This window comes from Dryobates pubescens, chromosome 1 (genome assembly GCF_014839835.1).
Source record: "Dryobates pubescens isolate bDryPub1 chromosome 1, bDryPub1.pri, whole genome shotgun sequence".
Lineage (NCBI taxonomy): Eukaryota > Metazoa > Chordata > Aves > Piciformes > Picidae > Dryobates > Dryobates pubescens.
The window spans coordinates 15775746-15798232 of NC_071612.1; the positions used below are offsets into that span (position 1 = coordinate 15775746).

General features: G+C 37.7%; 1 protein-coding gene across 1 annotated transcript in view; it reads left to right on the top strand.

The window, feature by feature from the left end:
• The first annotated feature begins 5268 nt into the window (after positions 1–5268).
• FAT1 (FAT atypical cadherin 1) overlaps positions 5269–22487 on the top strand; it is an 88198-nt gene continuing 70979 nt past the window's right edge. Inside the window, exon 1 of the mRNA XM_054161748.1 lies at positions 5269–8553. Coding sequence (XP_054017723.1) covers positions 5286–8553 — 3268 coding nt within the window. The 5' untranslated portion in view covers positions 5269–5285. The remainder of the gene's footprint in view (positions 8554–22487) is intronic.

Here is a 22487-nt window from a genome sequence, read left to right on the forward strand (position 1 = left end):
GGGACCCCGCGTGAAGCGGCTGGGGAGCGGCGCCCATCTGCCCTTCATCCCCCCTCGGCGCCGGGCCGGGGTGGCGGCCCTGGCGCTCCGCTGCCCTCCCCGCGACTTACGGTGGCCGATGGGGCTGGAGCCGCGGCCCCGCTCTATAAGAGCCCGCAGGAGTTGAGCCGGCAGGTTGGTTATAAGTTACGTGGAGGAGAAGGGGTGGCGGAGGTGTTTTGCCCGGAGGCGAGGTGTGTTCGGAAGTGTCTGATGGGCCGTTGTAGGCTGAATTCCCCGGTGAGCCGGCAGGGGCGGATCGCTGCTAGCCGATACCTTGGGGGCGACTTTTTTTTCCTTTGTTTGCACTTCAACGCCGCGTCCCTCGTTGCGTTCCTCTCCGGATTCCTCCGAAGGATAAAGGGCAGCGCCCGCAAGGACGCAGCAGCGGCTCTCTGGGAGATCCCGGCTGAAAGCATCAGCCGGCTTATGCTGGTGTTTTTCCTTCCTCTTTACGGCAGATGAAAGAAAAAATTCTGTGATTGAAAGGTGCACTTTTTATTTTCTTGGCAATAAATGACGGTGTGCCTTACCCTATAGTAAAGTTTTTTTGTTTGGTTGGTTTTTTTGCGGAACGGATTAATAAATTAAAAAATGCTGCTTTGTAACGTCAGGATCTCCTGCGGTTTAGACTACTTACATGCAAGTTGTTCTTAGGCAGCCGCATAGGAAGTATTTACCTGTAGTACCACTTCTGTTTTTCTGTGAAAGAAAATAACGCTGTGTAATAGACTTGCATTTCGTATTTACTTATCTAACCCCGTGGGAATAGTCAGTTATTTAGTGACTAGAATACCTTACTCAAAAATGAAGTTTTCAGAGTTGAAGTTTTTCTTTTTTGTTCTCTGTGAAATACTAAAATCTCACACTTAGGAGACTGAAAGGTGAGTTTTAGTAGATGGCCTAGTGGTAGGATAGTCTTCTGTTTTTTTTGTAACAGCATGCAAAAAAACCCTTTATTATGGCTAAGTTATAAATTCTGTCAGCGTGTAAAATCCCTTTGAACTCTCAAAGACTTAGTTATGGGTTTTTTAAGTTTAAAACTGAGTGCAAGTGCAGTAAAGCTATTTTTGTTGTCACAAAGTTTAAGATACCATGCTAAATTTCAATCAAACTCTTTCATTCACAGCAGTCAGAAGTCTGGTTTTTCTTGCACAGCTGGTGAGTTCAGTATTAGATACACTGGTATGTAACTTCCATACAGATAAAGAGTCAGAATTTTTGATCTGAAACTTCACTCCTGATTGAGAATCTTTCTGTGCTGTTTGATAGCAGCTGCTGCATTTTCATTCTAACAGCAAAGATCTTGAAAGCATAAATCAAAGTATCTCATGAGATTAACTCAATGTAGAGGATAGAAGCATAAAACTTACTGGACTTTAGTCACCAGTTGAAGCTGTTATGTAAATCTCTGCAACAATGTACATTTTTTTTAATAACTTGCCAGCTTTACTAAGGTGACGTTGCCATATGCTTTCATCATGTGTTAATTTTCTGAATACCAAAATAGACAGACACCTTCCCTCCCAGAAAAGCAAAGTACACTGTTAAGATTTTTTGGTAGGAAACTTGAGCATGTTGAAACAATGAAATGTGATATAAACCCCTCCCCCCCCCCCCCCCCCCCCCCCCCCCCCGGGCAAATACATAATAATACATACATAAATAATTTCTTCTAAGCAGTTGAAAAAGTAGCTGCAACTACAGTTAGTACAGCCTACAAAATCACACGGTCTTTCAGAGACTTCTGCAATAGGAGCCCTGTCATAACTGTTTAGTTACTGCAGTGGTAACTTTCCACAGTGCATTTGTGTCAAATGGCATCAGTCACACATGCTGATTGAAACTGACCTTTAAATAGGTGGTGTTTTGATCAGCATAGATGTTCTAGTGTTATTAACATTACAAATTTAAAGAGCTGGCACACATATGGAGGGAAGCCTCCACTGTATTTGTTAAAAGTTAGTGAAAGATTTTAGTGGATAAACATTGTAGAAAAGCACTAGAGAAATCTCTCTCGGTTTTCAGAATGCTCCCTGATGTGTCCCTGGAGCAGTGTAGCAGGCCATGCTCACAGTCTCATTCTGCTAATGTAAATGATGTAGCTTAGTCTTACAGTAGGTCCTTCTGGACTTAGCTGGCAGATGTTACGTGTAGAGAAGGAGTAGCAGTGGGACTAAGGCTCAGCGTGACTTGGGCTACGTGGCCTGCTTTAGGTTCTTTTTCTACTTTTAACTTGAGAGTGAGGATGATTACTGAGTGAGTAAATCTCTCACTATATGCTCCCCGTTGACACATTATGTAGAAGATAAGCTTATTTTGTCTCTTTTCTTCTTTGTTGGCTTACTTGGTATTGAGATTGCCTTTTGCTAAGTTCTGTATTTGATGCTTGAAACTTTCAAACCTCAAACTACAGACTTTGAAGCCTAGACATGGTAAACATCCTGCTAAGAGACACAGTCCTGTGCTGTCATATCCAAGTCATCTTTATTTGTAAGTTACCCATTTTGAGGTTTACTAGCCCCAAAATTTTGCATGTTCTTAGACTTTTAATGTAAAGGTAGTTTGTATTTCTAAGCATTTTTCCCACATGCAAATTACATCACTGATGTTGGTGTGTTAATATTTTTGTTAGTTTTACTGCTTAGTTACAATGTTATCTTACATATCCCAGTGCTGAATATCTATCTAAATAAAAATTACTTGGATATACATATAAATTAAAAAAAAAATCTGAATAAGAATTTCAAATAGGAAAACAAACTTTGTTTGAAAGTAGCTTTTCGGAATAAATATGGTGTACACTTCCTGTAAATCTAGTTCTATGGTGTTGTGTTAATCAGTTGCTTTATGTGTTGAAAATGGAGGCAGAAAATTCTAAACCATTCGTATTCCAAAGATAAGAGAAAAATTAGGAGTTCAAAGTGCAGCCTGTGGCTAAAGTGTTTCTGAAATTTAGTCATTCTGGCGTACTGTAAATGAGCCATTTACATGAGTTTATATCTAACACATTATCACTTTATCTTAACACTTTCATACTTGCCCTTAGTAGTTAAGTGTCTTTTCTAACTGGCATTTGTTTATTACTTTAGATACATATCAAGATTATATTGTTTAAATTTTGGATAATTCCAGATTAACATTTTTTTAGTAGCTCTATAAATTGGAAAAAAGTGTCACGTGACAGAAATTGCTAACTTGTTTTTATCCAATGTGGTGAACTGTTCAGTTGAAGGATACTCTTTAACGGTCTTGATTATGACTCAGCAAACTTCAGAAGTTGCTGCTGAGGTCTGGATTCTCTTGATGGTAGTTGCATCATTGCCTGTAATAATGATAGGCTGCCAGTTACCAGTTCTGAGTAAACTCCACTTGGAAGTTATTGAGGAAAAGCAGCAAGTGCTTAAATTATTATAGAACAGAAGAAAAATAGGTAATAGGAAACCCTGCACACTTGTTCAACTTCGAGTTTTAGTGAGGAGTTTAGATATCTTAATATAGTCTATTGCATCATAGTGCAGTGCATGTTGTCTGTGGGACTGAGATGTGAGGAGCAAATGATAAAATATACAGACAGGTACGATGTGTTAAATAATAAATACAATACAGTACAGCAGCTTGTTGGCAAACACAAGTATAGGTAGTGAGTTACAGGGTGCCATGGAATCAGAGGTGAAGCTAGGTTTTGGACTGAAGCATAAAATATTTTAAACCAAATCTTAGTCCTTGTGTAGCAGAGGGAGAAAAGAGGGAAAGATCTGTATCAAGTAGTTTTTGGTACTAGACAGCTTCCAAAGTTCCAGCAAGATGGGGTAAAAGAATCTAGTTCTATTGATTATTTTTAAAATTATGTAATCATTGATTAACATGTCTCTTAGGATAGTCTAGTGACCCCTTCAATTGTTCAGAACTTTGGGAGTACAGATATAATTTATTGCAGGATTCTGGTTGGTTTGGGAGTTTTCTTGCTTTCTGCTTGTTTTGTTTTTGTTTTGTGGTTTTTGTCTCCTATGAAAATGTTCATTTGCTTGGCAGTATGTTAAGGGAAATGAAGCCCTGGAGACTTAAGTGCCCATTTATTCCCACAAGAAGTTACATAGCATGGGAAAAAGTGGGTATGGGAAGAATAATATTGTTAACCATTTCAGGTGGCTGTTCCAACCCTACCCTCACTTTCAGTCTTAACCAGCGCAGTCTTCATCCAGTGTTAAGACCTTGTAAGCAGTGGTTCCAGATTGTGACTTACTTTTAAAAGCTCATACATATTTTAGTATTTGCTAATTAACCTTTTATTGATTGTTATGGTTATGGCTTAGTCATGGTTAGTCATGTAGCTTAATTGCTAGATTTGGTGAAAAAAAAAGTGTGTCTTTTAAAAAGATGGTAGCGACATTTTCATTACTGCTCTCTGGTATTTCCTGTAGTTTGTGTATATCTGAGTCTTAAATCCTCCTCTTCTCAAAATCGTTGACAGCTATGACTAAATTAGCTGCTTCTCAACTTTTTGAGTGAAGTGTTCATACAAGTAGATTAATTTGTTCTAAAGTTTTCTGGCTGTCAGAGACAGTCCATGAAGTTTCAGCCAATGTGATCTTTCACCTGTGTACCTGAGCAAGCAGGAATTAGGGGAGAGGGAAATAACTAAGAGATAATGTGAGTGGAGGAAGGAGACGATACAATGTGATACCTTTTGAGCTGCGACAAACAGAACTAGTGTTGAGGTTGATAAGCAGTGATACAGTGAGGACAAACTAGGGCCAAAATATGGGAGAAAAGATCAGGAAGAATGAAAGAAGGCTACAGCTGGTAATTAGTATGATTAGGAATTAGTATGACTTATATGATAAACTGGCCAGGGAAGAATATGCTAAAGGAGAGGATAAGGGAAAAACATTTAGGATAAACCAGGAAACATGAAAGAAAGAATGTGTGCTCCTTAATCACAGTAATTGAGTTAAAGCTATATTGCTTTCTACATGCTGGAAAGAAATCTTTCCTGCAAAATTTTGTTGAAGGTTTGGGCTTGTTGTGTAAGTATTGTGAAGCTTTGATCTGTTATCCTGTGAGACTCAGGAGCAAAGACTGTTGCTACAAACCCAGATGAAGATGGTCCTAGATGTGTAACTTCTCATTTTCTTTCCCCATGAATTTTAAGATGAAGATCAAGGTTATTTGAGTAATATTTGAATAGTCATAAGTTGTAACATATCTCTCTCTTGTTTCAGGGTTCCTTTGTAATTGCTGCCATGGGAAGATACTTGACTATGCTGTTGCTGCTGATGCTGCTGGTGCAGCATTTTGGAAACTGTGAAGGAAATCAAAGGCCACATCATGCTCCACCAATGCAGTTTACACAAGTACAGTATAATGCCACTGTGTATGAGAATTCTGCAGCCAAGACTTATGTCGGGCATCCAGTGAAAATGGGCATTTACATTACAAATCCATTATGGGACCTAAGATACAAAATTATTTCTGGTGACAATGAGAACTTGTTCAAAGCTGAAGAATACGTTCTTGGAAACTTTTGCTTTTTGAGAATACGGACCAAGGGAGGAAACACAGCTATCCTTAACAGAGAGGTAAAAGACCACTATATGCTGACAGTTAAAGCAGTGGAAAAAAATACAAATGCTGAAACACGCACGAAGGTCAGGATACAAGTACTGGATACGAATGACTTGCGGCCTTTGTTTTCTCCAACATCTTACAGCGTTTCTTTGCCTGAAAACACAGCAATAAGGACCAGCATCGCAAGAGTCAGTGCAACAGATGCAGATATAGGAACAAATGGAGAGTTCTACTATAGCTTTAAAGAAAGAACGGATATGTTTGCTATACACCCAACCAGTGGAGTTGTAGTTCTAACTGGTAAACTCGACTACTCAGACACTAAGCTTTATGAGATGGAAATTCTTGCAGTGGACCGTGGGCTGAAGCTGTATGGCAGCAGTGGCATAAGCAGTATGGCAAAACTAACCGTTCACATAGAGCAAGCAAATGAATATACCCCTGTTATTACAGTAGTTACTCTGACTCCATCAGAATCAGACAAAGATCCCACTTACGCGATTGTAACTGTAGAGGACAATGATCAGGGTTCAAATGGGGAAATAGCATCATTAAGTATTGTTGCAGGTGATCCACTTCAACAGTTCAAAACAGTGAGGTCTGTTCCAGGAGGTAAAGAATACAAAATAAAAGCCATTGGTCACATTGACTGGGAGAGCCACCCTTTTGGATATAATCTTACCCTTCAGGCTAAAGATAAAGGAAATCCCCCACAGTTTTCTTCTGTAAAAGTTGTTCATGTGACTTCACCACAACTTAAGGCTGGCCCTGTCAGATTTGAAAAAGAGATATATAGAGCTGAAATAAGTGAATTTGCTCCCCCAAACACACCTGTGATAATGGTGAAAGCTCTGCCTAGTTACCCACATGTGAAATATCTATTTAAAAATACACCAGGCAAAGCAAAATTCAGTTTAAATCCAGACACTGGTCTTATTACCACTTTGGAACCCATAAAAGCACAATATGCATCCCATTTTGAACTTGAAGTTGTGTCAAGTGACAGAAGAGCTTCTGCAAAAGTATTAATTAAGGTACTAGGTATGAACAGTAACCCTCCTGAATTTACTCAGACATCCTATAAAGCCACTTTCAATGAGAATGTGCCAGTAGGTACAAGTGTCATGAGAGTAAGTGCAAAAGACCTTGATGAAGGGGAGAATGGTTATGTGACCTATAGCATTGCAAATTTAAATCCTTTGCCATTTGTGATTAACCATTTCAGTGGGATTATTAGTACCTCAGAAGACTTAGATTATGAATTGATGCCAAGAGTTTACAATTTAAGGATTCGAGCTTCTGACTGGGGTATACCATATCGTCGAGAAGTTGAAGTCCCTGTTACTATTATTTTAAATAATGTGAATGACAATATACCACTTTTTGAGAAAATAAATTGTGAGGGAACAATCCCTCGAGATCTTGGTGTTGGAGAACAAATAACAACTGTATCTGCTATTGATGCTGATGAGCTGCAGTTGGTGAGATACCAAATTGAATCTGGAAATGAACTGGATTTATTTAGTCTAAATCCAAATTCTGGAGTACTTTCACTCAAACAGTCGCTGGTAGATGGTCTAGGTGCTAAAATGTCTTTTCACAGTTTGAAAATTACAGCTACAGATGGAGAAAACTTTGCAAAACCGTTGTATATCAACATAACTGTAGCTACCAGCCGCAAACCAGTCAGCTTGCAATGTGAAGAAACTGGTGTTGCCAAAATGCTTGCAGAGAAGCTCTTACAAGCAAACAAATTGCACAGTCATGGAGAAGTCGAGGATGTTTTCTTTGACACTCATTCTGTGAATATGCATGCACCTCAATTTAGAAGTACTCTCCCCAGTAGCATTGAGATAAGAGAAGATCAGCCTGTGGGCTCCAGCATAATACTTATGAATGCTACTGATCCTGATACTGGCTTCAATGGAAAGCTAGTGTATGTTATTTCTGGAGGTAATGAAGATAGTAGTTTCATTGTTGATATGGAAAGAGGAATGCTGAAAATTTTATCTCCCCTTGACCGAGAAGCAAAAGATAAATATACTCTAAATATTACTGTCTATGATCTTGGAATACCACAGAAGTCTGCCTGGCGCCTTTTAGATGTAATGATTTTGGATGCTAATGACAATTCACCAAAGTTCTTGCAAGACAGCTATTTTGTTGAAGTGAGTGAAAACAAAGAGCCAAACAGTGAAATAATTCAAATTGAAGCTACTGATAAAGATTTGGCAGCTAATGGTGAAGTGAAATACTCTCTTCTTACAGATACAGACAAGTTCACTATTAATGCTGTGACAGGAGTTGTGAAAGTTGTAGGAGTTCTGGACCGTGAAGAACAGCATGTCTATTTCTTGAAAATAGAGGCTAGGGACCAGCCTACTGAAGAACCTCAGTTATTTTCAACAGTCACTCTGAAAGTGTCTGTAGAAGATATCAACGACAATCCTCCTAAATTTATTCCTTCAAATTACCATGTGAAAATTCGAGAAGATCTTCCTGAGGGAACTATTATTACATGGCTAGAAGCCTATGACCCTGATTTAGGCCAATCAAGTCAAGTACGATACAGTCTTTTGGACAGTGGAGATGGCACCTTCGATGTTGACAAGCTAAGTGGAGCAATACGTATTGTACAAAGTCTGGATTATGAAAAGAAACAACTTTATAACTTGACTGTGCGTGCCAAGGACAAAGGAAAGCCCGTTTCATTGTCCTCTACCTGTTATGTTGAGGTTGAGATAGTTGATGTCAATGAAAACTTGCACCCTCCACGGTTCTCTATATTTGCAGATAAAGGCTTTATAAAAGAAGATGCTCCTGTTGGCTCCTCGGTAATGACAGTATCTGCTTATGATGAAGACGCGGGACGAGATGGGGAGATCAGATATTCTATCAGAGATGGATCTGGTCTAGGAGTTTTTCGAATAGATGAAGAAAAAGGTAAGGTGGCTTTCTGTGATTTTTATATTTAAATAAAGTCATATGCCAGCAAAGAGATAAAGAGAAGTGGCATTGTCACTGCTGATGCAGATACTACTGTCAGTACAAAAAGATGTCACCAGTATGTATATAGTTCTGCCTGTCACTTTAGTGAGATCATATGCAAAAAAAAAGACTATTGATATAAAAAGAAGGTCTGCCTCATGGGAGTACTTTCAGCTTGTGGACAGTAGGACTGTGAAGCTAAGGCAGCAAACTGCTTTCTGCAGAGATTTTCATGCTTCTAAATCTTCGTGTGATGACACTCTTCCTGTTTTTTTACTAGAAGTATGTGTAGGTGTGCTGCCATACAGGTGGTTTTGGATGTCATTTTTGAGAGTTGATAAAGGTGCCCATCTGTAAGCTAGTAAGCACTGCCTTCTTTGTGTAAGGGCTTCTGTCGGAGCAAACAAACACAGGCTTTAAAAACCCACATAAATGAAGCAGGCTGATCTGTTGATTTATTTCATTAATAAGGCATAAATTGATGAGCAACAGAGTTATTCTAGTGTCATGTATTCAGAGGAAACATAAATTACAGTTTCAGTAAAACACTAGTGCTGACTTGAATTTTGGTTTGGCATCTGTGCAGGTTCCCATTCCTGTATGTCTCTGATAAAGATAGAGCATTGATACTATGCTAATAAGGTCCTTACTATAAATTGATGAGCAAAATAAGGCTATGGGTTACATGTTAGTAAATTGTGACATGTGATTGATGTCTTAGAGGAAAAAAACCTTGCAACTGAGAATAAAAAAATAGCAATCATATCTGATTCATTCAGTGGCTACTCTGTGTGTCCTGTATGCTTCCTACAATTGTGAACGTGGGTAATACAGACTTAAACCACCACTTCAAGGTTTAGATGAACAAACTGTTACAGGCAATATTTTTTCTTCTATAGAAAGTCAGTTATTAAGTTTGTGGGTTAAAAAAACACCTGTAGAGCTTGAAATATAACATTGTTTCTCTTTGCTTTTAACAAAAAGCATAGTTAAATTATGGAACAGCTTTTCTAAAACTGTAAAATGGAGTACTTTCTGAGAGCTAGTGGTTTTATTTTTTGTGTGTATACCTGCAGACTATTCGTGTACCATTGCATCTTTCTTTTGACATAAATACATTCAAGTTTACTATGCATGACAGAGGGAGACTCCCTTTTTACAAAGAGTCACATGGTAAAAGACAGGGGATAGTGGATGCAAGTTGCTACTGGGGAGATTTGGACTGGATGCCAGAAAAAATTGGAATAAATTCCTGAGGGAGGTGCTGGATTCCCCTACATTAGACAGTTTCAAGGCTCAGCTTGACAGGGTTCTGGGCCATCTCATTTAAACTATATTCTTACCCTGAAAGGATGGACTAGATGATCCTTGAGGTTCCTTCCAACTTGCTATTCTGTGAATCTGTGAATCTTAGAATCTAGTTATCCTACAGAATGAGTCTTAAGTTTGCCAGTTTATTGTGCAAGTGACAGATAACGGTAATAAAAATGAAAGAGTGAAGAAATATATTTATTTTGACAGCAATATGTACATGCATGCCTATTTTATGTGTATGTGGACAGGTACACATTTTTGTAATACTACTGCTGTGGCAGAATTCATTGTCTGCGTGTAGTGTCTGCATTCTCTTTTTGGCACAAGGCTAGTTTGCTTTACTGAAGAGTTGGTGTGAGTTTAAGTAAGTTCCTTTTCATCTGGCAGATTCGCAAAGTTGGTGGAACTTGGGGCAAAGCCAGCTTCTATTTAATAATCTTGTCCAGGACAGTGGCTCTGTATTTTCAAGGCAAAGGGAGAGGCATGTCTTTATTCTTATCTGGTGTCTAGTGTTCACAGTTCCTCAGGAGTAAAAGGCAGAGGGATTTGTTGGGGCAGGAGTGGTGGCGAAGAGGAGTTGCAAGTTTTTCATCTTAGTGAACAAATTCTGCTTAAGACACCCTCATGGGGGGAAAAAAGCATGTATTTGTGTTTGGTAGGTGTGTTTTCTGCCAAATGTTGATCTGAAGGCACCAAGGAAAGAACACGCTTAAATAGTTTAAATTTTATCTCAGTGCTTTTGTGTTGGGTTTATTTGCTAACAAACTGCAGGAATTATTACAGAATGCACTCTTTATGCTGCAGTATCTGAATATGTGTCATGTTTTTCAAAATGGACTGGCCTTGATGTAGGGAGCAGACTGATAATTAGCCAAGCAAGCACATTAAAGACTGTGAAAGAGGAGATTTTGCACGCAACTTTTTCAGCTTGCTAAAGGGCTTATCTGACTTCACCCCTGAGCTACATGTTGCTTCCTGCTGTCTTTGAAAGCATCATACTACACTTTCAGTTCAAAGATGGATAAACTGAATTAGGAAGTTATTTGAGTCAACACTTAACTATTTGGTGGCTAAGGCAGGTATTTTTGTACCTTTCTTCTTAGGCCAACCATCACATTTGCAGAAAGAGTAGATGATTGGTGATGGTAGAAACATCAAATGGCTATCTCCATGCATGGAATTTTTGCTGGCCTTCAGGTTATCTCTTCTGTGTTAGTGGGGTTTTGAATTTTACACTTTGGAAGGTAGGAAATCATATTAGGGTTTTATATTTGTACCAGTAATTCTGCAATTTTCCAAAAAATACCTTTGCCACTAACTCTTCAGTACTTTTTTTTTTTTTATGACTTGCCTTTGGTTTAGGTCAGCTGGTTTTCATTTTCATAGATTCTGTCTTCTATAGTCTCACCCGAATCATTAGAAGTAAGTTTTTAACAGGGAGCCCAAATGCACCCATACTTCTGAACTCAGGAATTGCTTTGATTACTTTGCTGCCTAATTTCTCTGATGCTTTTCAAAAATACTTTAGGGGTGAATTTTGGTAGTCAGTGTTGTTTTAGCTTTCATGTGATATTCTTTAGGTTGAAAAGACATCAATGGTAAGAAAAGGAGGAGAACAGGTTGACCAAAGTCTATAAAATTGCAGTAGTTTCTGTATCAACTTTCTCATATCAGTCTGTCTTTTGCAATGTGAGAAATAGGTTATACTCAGTGAACAGAAACCAACCTAAAAGGAAGTATTTTCACATGGAGTATAATAAAGTCATGAAGCTCATTTCCCCAGGAAGTTATACAGATTAAAAGTATGACTAAAGAAAATAAATGGTACTAACAAGATTATTTTGAGTTTTGGCCTCGTGCTATCTCCAGCTAATAAATTGTTAACTGGAAGCCAAGCGAGTAAGGGAAAGATCAGAGATCATCGCTCAGTATATAATGACTCAGAAGTATTAATGGTGCCTTGTGACTGTTACTGTACAGAGATAAAATTATAGAAGAAATGAAGACTCTGGGTGTATTACTGTAAGGGGGGAAATGTTAAAACAAGATTTCTGTGCAGTGAATTTATAGAAGAGAGTAATGTATTTATCCTTTAGGTGTCTGGGCATTCAGAATTTGGAATTTAAGGTAACTTTTTGTGTGACCTAGACTGAAGTCTCCAAATTTAGATCAGCAGCTGGCTATATAAAATGCCTAGTGAAGCAGGTGTAAAATATTTTCTCAAAAAAAATGATAAAGATTTGAGCAGATTGGGATGTATTAGTGATAGAATGCATTGTGTTGATACAGATCCCAGTGTGGCACAAAAAAATCCCACATGTACAATCTAAGTCCTGTTAGCACTGAGCAATAAAAGCAGGATAAATCATGTCAATACCATGCTGCCACTGCTGTTTAGAAGAGCTCTATGCATGGTTAAAACAATTGCTGGAGGAACACCTAAACACAATCTGTGTGGGACTAAGGCAATACCAAAAGCTCTTCCTTCTTTGTCCCATTAAATATCTACACTCCTCAAAGGTGAAAGGAAAGATGGAAGCTCTGTTACGCAAAAAAGGTATTCGGAAGAACTCTCAGTACTACTTCAGTTCTGCAGTTGAGCAAGGCCATTCAGTGTTGCCCACTGGGCTGCATGTGAGACTGTCCTGGGAGCACAAGTGCATGGTGAGCAAGTCTCCATACTGATTTACAGTGTAAAAATATGAAAATGAGAACCATTACTAGTTTTGTTCAGTCTCTGGCATTCTCTAAAGAAGTTTTGTGAAGTAGACAGCTCCTTTTCTTGAGGTACCAGTGCTTCTGGCTAATTACTAAGAACTGCTTTTTGTCGTATTTCAGGATTGCCTTTTGGTTTTAGACAGCTGAGAGAGACAGCAGAATTTGGGAGTGTAGATGCTCTGGGTTATTTAGCTTAAGAAAGGTCTCATTGCGATGTTTATAGAAGATAGGAGCCCGTGCTGCAAGCTGATGTTCGGAAACACAGTTTCTGCAAAAGTTTCAAGCATCATTAATTCTATGGTGTCTGGTTCTGTAGTAGTGTGGTTAGATTTGCATCCCTTGTACACCCAGATGCAGGTTGTTATTTGTGAGCCCTATTCAGTAAGGTTTCCCCTGATGACAGGTTGGGATTTTTCAACTTTTAATAAACCACAGTGAATTTTGCAAACACTGCTATTACAAACTTTGCAGCTAGTCAGCTTCCAAGGCTACCAGCAGGCATTTCTAAATTTCTGCAACTGAACATATTTTCCAGTGCATAACTTTGTTCCAGAATGGTGTTAAGAATTATGTGGCAGTCTGAACTTCATGCATGATATAACTCGTATTACTCATGTTTAATTCAGTAATACAGTTATTTGTTACCAGGAGTCTTCCTGTCCTGTCCAGTTCTTAGGTAGAGTGCGACAGAACAACAATAATTATTTTCTAACAATAAGAACAAAGTTTTAAGGTGATTAAGCTAATTTGCTGACTTAAAACACAAAGTTATGTCTTTATTAGAGCAAAGTTCTGTCTATCCTATATGCTGTCTTTGCTAGCGTAAGAAAGAATAAGAGTACATGCATGATGCTTTCTGCTAATAGTTTGCCGGTTTCTGCTTATTTTTTGTTTGGGAAGTTCTTAATCAGATGTGGTTTGTAACCCTTTGTGTAGTCTTCCTTTGGAATCACAGAGTTTTCAAGTGTCACCTTGCAACGATGGGATGTATCTTGTAAAAGAATTGTGAAGGAGCAAGTGGAAAAAACCCAATGATGTTAACAGGGGCATGTGAAAGAAAATACGCTTTATTGCACTATCTCTCTGTGCATAAAATACCATCATTGAAGTTTAATTGCTATGAGACACTATTTTCGATACAACTAGAATAATTTCCAACTGGGAAGACAGTAATTCATTAAGGAGAATGAATATGATTTTAACAATGTAAAGCAAAGTACCAAATACAAAAGTTACAGAGCACTACTAATACATAATAAACATGTTAGCATTTTGTTGTGGTAATATTTATTTCTGGCTACTGCACTGACTAGGGTGCAGAATATGATTAGCATTTATATATATGAGGTAGCTTCATATTCTGTTTGTTCAGTGATCTTTGGTTTTTGAGCTTTCCAAATCATTTCAGCACTCACAGCTGTTGAGTTTTAATATTAAGACAGACAACGATTAAATACTATGATCACCAGTGGAACAGAACACTTAAGTACCTGTTGGATAGCTATTAAATCAGCAGTGTTGTCTGGAACAGAAGCCAAGTGTCATGCATCTGTCCTAACAACTCCTGTACCTTTAGGCAGGAAACAAACAGATTCCTAATAATTTATATTTTTCTATGATGCATATTTCAAACATGTTGCAGTCAAACCATATGCTGTCTGTGTTCTGTGTTTATTCTGAGTCTTTTCTGATCTGTCAGATTATTGGTTGCTGAAAACTGTTAACAGAAAAAAAAAAAGTTGAGCAAATATTTTTGTGAGAAAGCTGTTTAAATTCAAAACTAATTGATTAGGTGATGTTGATAGGAAAGAATATTCCTTGTGGATTTAATATAATAGGCTGTGAGGAGGAGATGCGCTGAGACTTGGCTTGTTTACAGGGGTTGTGACAAAAACTTTTCCTACTTAGCTTCTGTCTGCAGATACAGTCTCATTGGAACATAAGTTTTGACATTATATTTCATTGTGTATTTTGGCCAGTTAAAGATCAAGAGTTAAATGGGAAGATGACAACAACAAAAACACACTCACACCCCTCCTCCCAACCCCCCACCCCCTCAGTACCCAACCAAAAAAAATGTAAAATGGTTCCTAGGTTCTGTAATTCCAAGTAAAAGTTCTTAAACCAGTGAATGCAAATTTGGGAAGCTAATATTTTCAATGAGAGGCTGCATTAGCACTTCAGTTAGGGAGTTATAGCCAGATTCTGATACATACATGGGAGGTTTGAATGAAGTTCTAGCCAGCAGAGTGGAATTTTTTTAACCAGTAGACTTGAATTCTGAAATTGAACAGTCAATTGCCACACTGATATCTGGATTGGAATTCTAGGTCAGAGCCTGTAATCCAAGCACAGATTGTTAAACTTGTTACTTGCTTGGAAAATAATAGAAGGACAAATGTTTTTTACTTGTTTGAATAGTTTATAATTAAAGCTCTTAAAGGAATTCAAGAAAGGGTTTCAGAATTTGAGATGCGTTTTTTGTGCATATCAGGATAAAGGTGTGTGTTGAGGTTTTGGTTGTGTATTTTTTCTGAGAAATGTTTGGAACATACCTGTTCAAGATATCCTATCTTCATCTCTCTTAAACAATAACATAAATACAGCTGTTCTTATTCTGGAAAGAAGAAATAGTTTAATCAGGGATACAGAAATAATTATTCCCTTTGCTTTCTCTGTGAGGACAGATTATTAAAAATAATACAGTATTTTAAAGAAAGGTAGCAAGTGAAGTGCTCTGGAAAGAAACATTGGTGCTGATATACATTCAGTGTTGTGGTAGGTTTTTTTTTCTACTGGCATATTTATTTTATGCTGTGCCTAGATATTTCCTCCCATTGGTATTGAATTTAGAAAAACAACTTGAATTGATGTGAATGGGAGACAGGATATACCTGTTTCAATTCCCATCAGCAGTTCTGTGAATCCTTGGCAGAAGAGTCTTTACCAAACTTCTCCAGAGTCCACCAGAACAAGGTTTTTGTTGTGACAGTAATGAATACCATGCCTGCCCAACCACAATAACCTGTTTTTTTAAAGTGTTCATCACATGATTTCTCTTCCCTACCACAAGTTTTGTGATAGTCAAGCATACAGTGGGCTTGAGTGTGTCCAGTATGATGCTGAAAATGAGGGAGAAGCTGACAGAGGAAGGATTTCATTCTAGTTTTATGGCATTTTTTTCAGTAGCGTTGAGTCAAACTTGGACCACTGTGGAGGAAAAAAAAAAGCTAACAAAAATTAACTGTGCCTAAATTGAGTAATAATTTCACTTTAGAAAACATTTGCTTAAAATTTCATGCAACTAAAATACATTTTCCACCGATTTGTTATGGTTTTAAAAATGAGGCATTTGGCACATAGATACTCTTTCATGAGACAGTACAAATATCTGTAGCTGCAGCTTATAAAGAATAACTGTTGTATCTTTAGAACCCCTCTAGTACTAAAAGAAACTAAAAAAAAAAAAATCAGTTAAGAAGTACAGACCCAGTTCAGCACAATTTGTGTCAGTTGAATGAAAAAGGTAAGAGCTAGAGACCCACTATCAATGAGACTGAGGACAGGTCCTAGATTTGCTGTTATCCAAAAGAAAATCAAGAAAACTTTTTTCCTAGGAGATGACTGACTTCCGGGAGCATGTTATTCGCTTTATTGCTAATTCTGATTGCCTGGCTGCCTGACACCTGAATTTAGTCATGTGCATACAAGTGCTCAAATTCAGAGGTTACCTGGTTAACCTGTCAGGGACCATCTGGTCTTCACTACAGTTTGCAGTTCGCACTTCTGTACTTGGGGTGCTATATTCAGGCTAATGTCTGGAACTGATGGTGCCACTGGGTTAACCTGTGGGATGCTGCTGCTGCATTAGTGTTTCTTTTCAGGTATATCAAATGTGCTAGAGCATTTAGAGAGAATTCCTGGCATTTGGAGATAATTCCGAGTTTCAGTTTGGCTGAGGCTAAGGAGGCCTGAGTTTGAACCAAGGTCCTGAGCAGCCTGAAGATAGCTGATTATCTTTCTTAGTCTAGAAGGAAACCATGTAATTTGCATTTGTGAGGGTAACTGCAAAGTGCTATTGGGTTGTTAATGTAGCTCATAGAAGATGTCTCTGGAAAAAGCTGAATTAGTTTTAGACATACTATTCATCACGTGTTTTGCTGTTGGCAGGGAGATCTTCCAAAGTAGTTTGAGAGTTTTCTTAGGTATCCTGCTGAGTAAAACATCACCTTAGCTGCCAAAAAGAGATCCTGTACAGAAGCTGAGGCTCCCCTCCTCTTCTGCAGGGTGCTTGAAAGTAAAGGATTGTTTTGTTGTGAAAGGTGTTGATTTGGTTATTACTTGGCCTGATGAAAACAGAGGTGCCTGGGGGCTGTGTCTCTGTAGGAGGTGAACTGAAGCTGAGCCACATGCAGTCCCAAAGATTACCTTATAAACAGCGATCAATTCAGACAATACAGTACATATTAAGGGCCTATTAATTTGCCTAGGCCTCTCTTTGACTTGAAAAGTACTTGTGAGCAGAGGAATAATAAAAGAGAAGGGTTACCAAAAGCTGTGGAAGGTGCATCTTGCCATATCACTGTTGGTACATCTGTTGAGTTAGGGATTTATTTCCTACTAAGCATCTGCTTAGCTTTTGAAGTACATATTAAGGTCAAAAGAGGGGAGCTTGAAATAATTGCATAAAGTTTATTCTTTTCTTTGAAGATTTTAAACTTCAATCATACAGCATTTGGACATATTTAACAAAGGACAAACCTACATAAGTATTTGGCAAACTTCCACAACTTAGAACATGCAGTTAGTTGCAGCTTTAGAACTTGGATTTCAGAATACTTTAGGCTTTGCTGAAGCTAAGGTTTTGCAGGTCCATTTTGTAATCTTCTTATCATTCTTACTGCATCTGTGACTTGATTACACTGGTCATCTGAATGTGACCAAACATGAATTTTCAATTCACAAGTCTCTGTGTGGCTCAGCGAAAGAGTATCTCTAGCATTTCAGTGTCGTCAAGGAGAGATCTGGGGGGAAAATATAAGTGCCCAAAGAATCTAACAACAGGGCTGCAACAAGTAATTTCTTTATTCAGAAATTAGGTATCCCCAAACTCTTTGTATTCCATCCATGCTTCTAGTAGCTGCTTCTGTTTAATTTTAAATTATTTGTAAATGGAGATAAATCAATACAATGATAATTCTTACGAAGAGTTGCATGATTTTGTTAGGCATTGGAGCTAAAGAGCAAGCTGCTGAGCTAGTGGATTTAAATTGTCTTTACCTACCAGTAGTGCTCATCATTAATAGTTCTTTCAACTCTGAGTTCTGCAACTGTGCAGGTTTGAATATCTGCCTATATGACAGGGAAGGTTTTCACACAGAAAATTCATTAGTCGCATTGCTTTATTACCTAATCTTCTACTTAGTATAATTCTTGCTGACATGGATTGCTTCCAATATCTGCATGTTACTTAAATTCATCAGTCTGGGTATTTACACAAAAGGCCATTTTTATTTTGCTGATGCAGGAAGTGTGAAACTGCCTGAAAAAAATGAAATTTCTGAGTTTTGGTTTTGAAGTCACTGATCAAAGTGTGCTTATTCATGTTCTGTACAGCACATAAGGATTAAAAGATTATTATATTAAAAATTTCAAAATGTTAGAAGTATAGTTACAGAATAGCCTTCTAATTTTAGTGTTACTGGTAAATGTACCTGAGAATTGCAGAACTGTTCCAGTTATGTGGGTAAAGAAATGAAGATTTTTGGTAGCATAATTTACTGAAAATGAATATAGACTTTTCATATGTGTTACCTGTAGTTCCTGGCTGTATTTATGCATGGAGAGGAAGTTGGGTGATTCAGCTTGAAAAATTTGCAGTACACAGAAATGTATGAATGGAATTATGTGTGTGATCTTTAATGCTGGTACCTTGTCTCTTCGTTCTCCAAAGCTGTGAGGGTGATGTGCATAGCACTTTCATGGGGAATACGTCTCTATTCTACAGATTATTTTTTTCCCCCGCTCCCCACCCCTGAATCTTTGCCTGTAGATTTACCATGACAGGGTATATCCTGTCTCTATGAAAATTAGAGATTGCTGTCTAATGATAAGGGTTTAATCTGCAACGAATCAGACATGTGGAAACTTCTGTCTGTGGAATTTTCTGTTTGATCCGAGAGGAATGCCCTTGCTGTGCCCTTCCTGTAATGAAAGCAAGGTAGAGTGAATCAAAGTGATTCTAGATAAGACTGGAATGTGTGCATTGGTTATGCCTCTATTATATTTGGTGTTGCAATTCTAGTAGTATGTATTATTTTACTATCCAAGAGATTAACAACATAGTTCATCTTTTTAAAAAACACCTCTTACTTTCTGCTGAAGTTAAAAATGTTGGGTTTTATTGATTGAATTCCTGAGATAACTACTTTGGTTTGAACATGGAAAGTCTTGTTCACAAAACCACGTTTTCAGAAAATATTGAATGTGCTAGGATAATACAACAAGGGTTTTGTTACTGTGAATTATTTTACACTAATCACTAAATACTTGCTCTTAAAGATATTTTTTTGGGGGGTGTACCATTGTGAGGAATGGCCAAAGGTTTATCTCCCAGTCTTTATTACACAAACAGTTAATGATTAACAAATGTCCAGCTGCCTGTGCAAGGAATGTTAATTACTTCAGGGAGGAAAGGAAAGATGACTATGTCTTTGCATAAGAAGTCTGGTGTCATAGTTCACTTTGAAAGTATTACAATACCAATTTTAGCATATTATTCAGAAAAAGAAAAAATGGTGCCTGGTTATACATTTGTGTTTCCATACTATCTAGTACAGTAATATTTTGTGTTGTCTGGGTTTGTCCAGACCATGTTAAAGAGATGGCAGCTTGTGTAGAAGTGGATTACTTTGTGAATTGGTAGGGAGAAAACATGGCTCAAGAGAACCCCTAAAAAAACAGTGATAAAATAAAACCTGAAGCAGGTCATAGTCCCCATCATTCCTAATCAGCTTTCTGAATGGAGTTTTGTGTGTTAACTCCAGAAGCTCAGAGATCAAGGACTTGGAAATCTTAGGACTTGCTTGCACTTTTTAATTAGCTTTCTTAAAAATGTACATGCTGAGTGATGAAATTGCATAGGGAAAAGCTGGACTGACTTGAATTTTCCTAGATACTGATAAGGTAGGGGAGAAGAGTGGGAGAAGGTTCAAAAATTGTTAGTGAAAGATGAGTTGTCAGGTTGTCATTGACCCAAGTGTCATGTCAGTTTTTAGGTGCTTTATTAAATAAGAAGGTGAAGGAGTGATGATTACAATGAGAATGAGATTACTGCAGATTATGGATTTGGAGTGACTATTGATCCAGTATGTGATAATGAGGAGGGGAACGGGGGGAAATGGAATAAAAAATGCATGGTGTAGTATGTCTGTAATTTCGGGAATGGTCAAAAAATCCTTTTAAAATTGAGTTCTTCAAACTAGTTAAACAGAAGAGTGGTCAGCATTTGAGAATATATTGTTGAGAATAGTCATGCACAGATTTGAGAAGGTCACCTGGTACAACTACCCTTCTAGTCACTGCAGATTCTGTGAAGTTCTTAAGTAAAAAAAGTCTTTAGAGGTTCAGGAGCAAAATCCATTTTGTGCTGAAGCAGTCTACTAGTTACCTACAATATCATAGTGTTCTCTCACTTACACCAAGAGTACTAATGTAGACAGAGTTGATGTAGTTTTGTTATGGCTCCATGACAATTAAACTTCTTGTTTGGCAGCAAGTTATTCACATCACTCATTCTCTTTCACTGAAGGAAAAAGGGGAAAAAAAAAAAAAGAAGGGAATTTCTATGGGGAATGAGTAAGAGGTTTCCAGTGGAAATTCTAACGGAGAAGCTCTTTGGTCTGTTTATCCAAATACTTCAGCATCTACTATTAAGCAGTAAATAAAGAGCAAATTAAATGTATAGATTTTCCTTTCTTAAATCTGTTAACTTGTATTAATTTCTGCTACTTTTAGTCAATTTTTTTTAATCTGGAAAACTGTGTAGGCAGATATCCATTATGTGAAAATTACTGAATCCATGTCCTAACAAGCATTCAGGGCACACACAAATATATGCTTGACATCCAGTAAGTAATTTCTAGTTTTCTAGTTGCAGGTCTCCTTTTTAGATGTTAAGTGTTGATTCTTCAGTGTGCATGTAAAAAAATTCTTGTAAATGGAGTATTTCTCATTTAATTCATACAGTTATCTTAACCAGAGAGAATGAACAAGGATTTTTAATTCCAAAGTTCCTTGCCCTCATGACTCTCATGTCCTGAAGTTTTTAATCAGAAACAAACAAGTTCATGGATGTTTCTTTATATGGCATTTTGATTATTTTGTTTTGTACACAAAGGCAAATAATATAGCAAGTACCAATGAGTGTGGAATCCCCTCTGGATGCATCAATAAAAATAGTTTGATTATATGAACAGATACTTTGTAGGTTAATAATATCAGACTTTGTCAGAACAAGGCTCAAAATGTCTTTTGATGCATCAGATACTTCAGTCTCATGACTTCACTGACTTGCTTTGTTCTCCTAGCACTTGCATATCCACAGGTACACCTAAATCTGCCCAGGGGCAGCATTTCTGGTGACGGTAATTAAGTGCTGTGGTGTTTATAGCTGCCTGGTACAGTAACATGAACAGCAGTAATAGCCTGATTCCTAGTATTCCTCGACATGCTTCTTACTTTTGGTGTCAGTATCTTTTCTTGCTCAGAGCTGAGCTGGTCTGGGAACTGTCATTGTTAGTCAGCAGTTTCTGCAACTGAAAACAGTCTGGAGACTTAAGCTTAAGGACAATTGTAGTAGTCCAAAACACAAATCAGAATGAAGGATATGCATGTGCTAAATGAGAATCTTTTGTGCGTGGTTTAGTAATGAGCCAGTGTTGCTCCCACTGCTCTGTTGAACTTGCTGGACCTTCAGCAAGTAGCTTTTGTAGAAGTAATAGAAAGTAAGCTGCAGTTTTTCAAACTGTAACCAAAAAGGGACTCTAAAAAGAAAAGCTTTGTGTGCAGGAAAAAGATTCTTGGGACACATAGAACATTTTTTTTATTGAGACAGTCATTAAACATTGAGATTTATGGGGGCAGGGGAGTGAGTGTACTTGTTGTAGAACTGTCCAGTTATTTTAGTAATTTGCAGAGGTCTAAACATCTACATCCTTCTGCATCAAGTAACCAGTTTCTGTACAATTAAATGTGTTGCTCTTGTGCATAATTGACTTCCCATGCGTCTCATTATTTTCCTTGTAGCCTCTTCCCTTCTGCCTAAGGGGAGTCTAGGTTAATCTGTCAACTCCAGTTAGTTTTGAAATTCCGGGAGCCATTTGCAGAGGAATTTCCCCTTCAGAAGCTTTCCATTTCTCAGTTAAATTATAAGAGTGGTAATAAAACCACTGACTTTGTCAACAATTCCTTAGAAAAAGGAAGACTGACAGGGAGTGATTTTGTGGGGTAAAGCCAGAGTACTAAAGAGCATATATACATGTTCCTTTGTGTGTGTGTATGTAAGAAATTCTTCTAAGCATTAATGAAGTTAACACAAACATTAATCCTTTGCATGTCTTACACTTGTGCAATGTATAAATAAATTTGTGTATCACTGATGTTCAGAATTAAACAAGCAGCAGACCTGTAGAACCCTTCACTTGTTTGTGAATTACCTACAGTTCAGAAGACATTTTCTGTTGTCATGAAACTGTAGTAAGAGGGTAGGAATTAAAGGCAATTAAATTCTGTAACAATATTATCCCAAAAATACTGATGCATAGTTTTGTGATACTGTGCAGTTATACTTCTGGGGA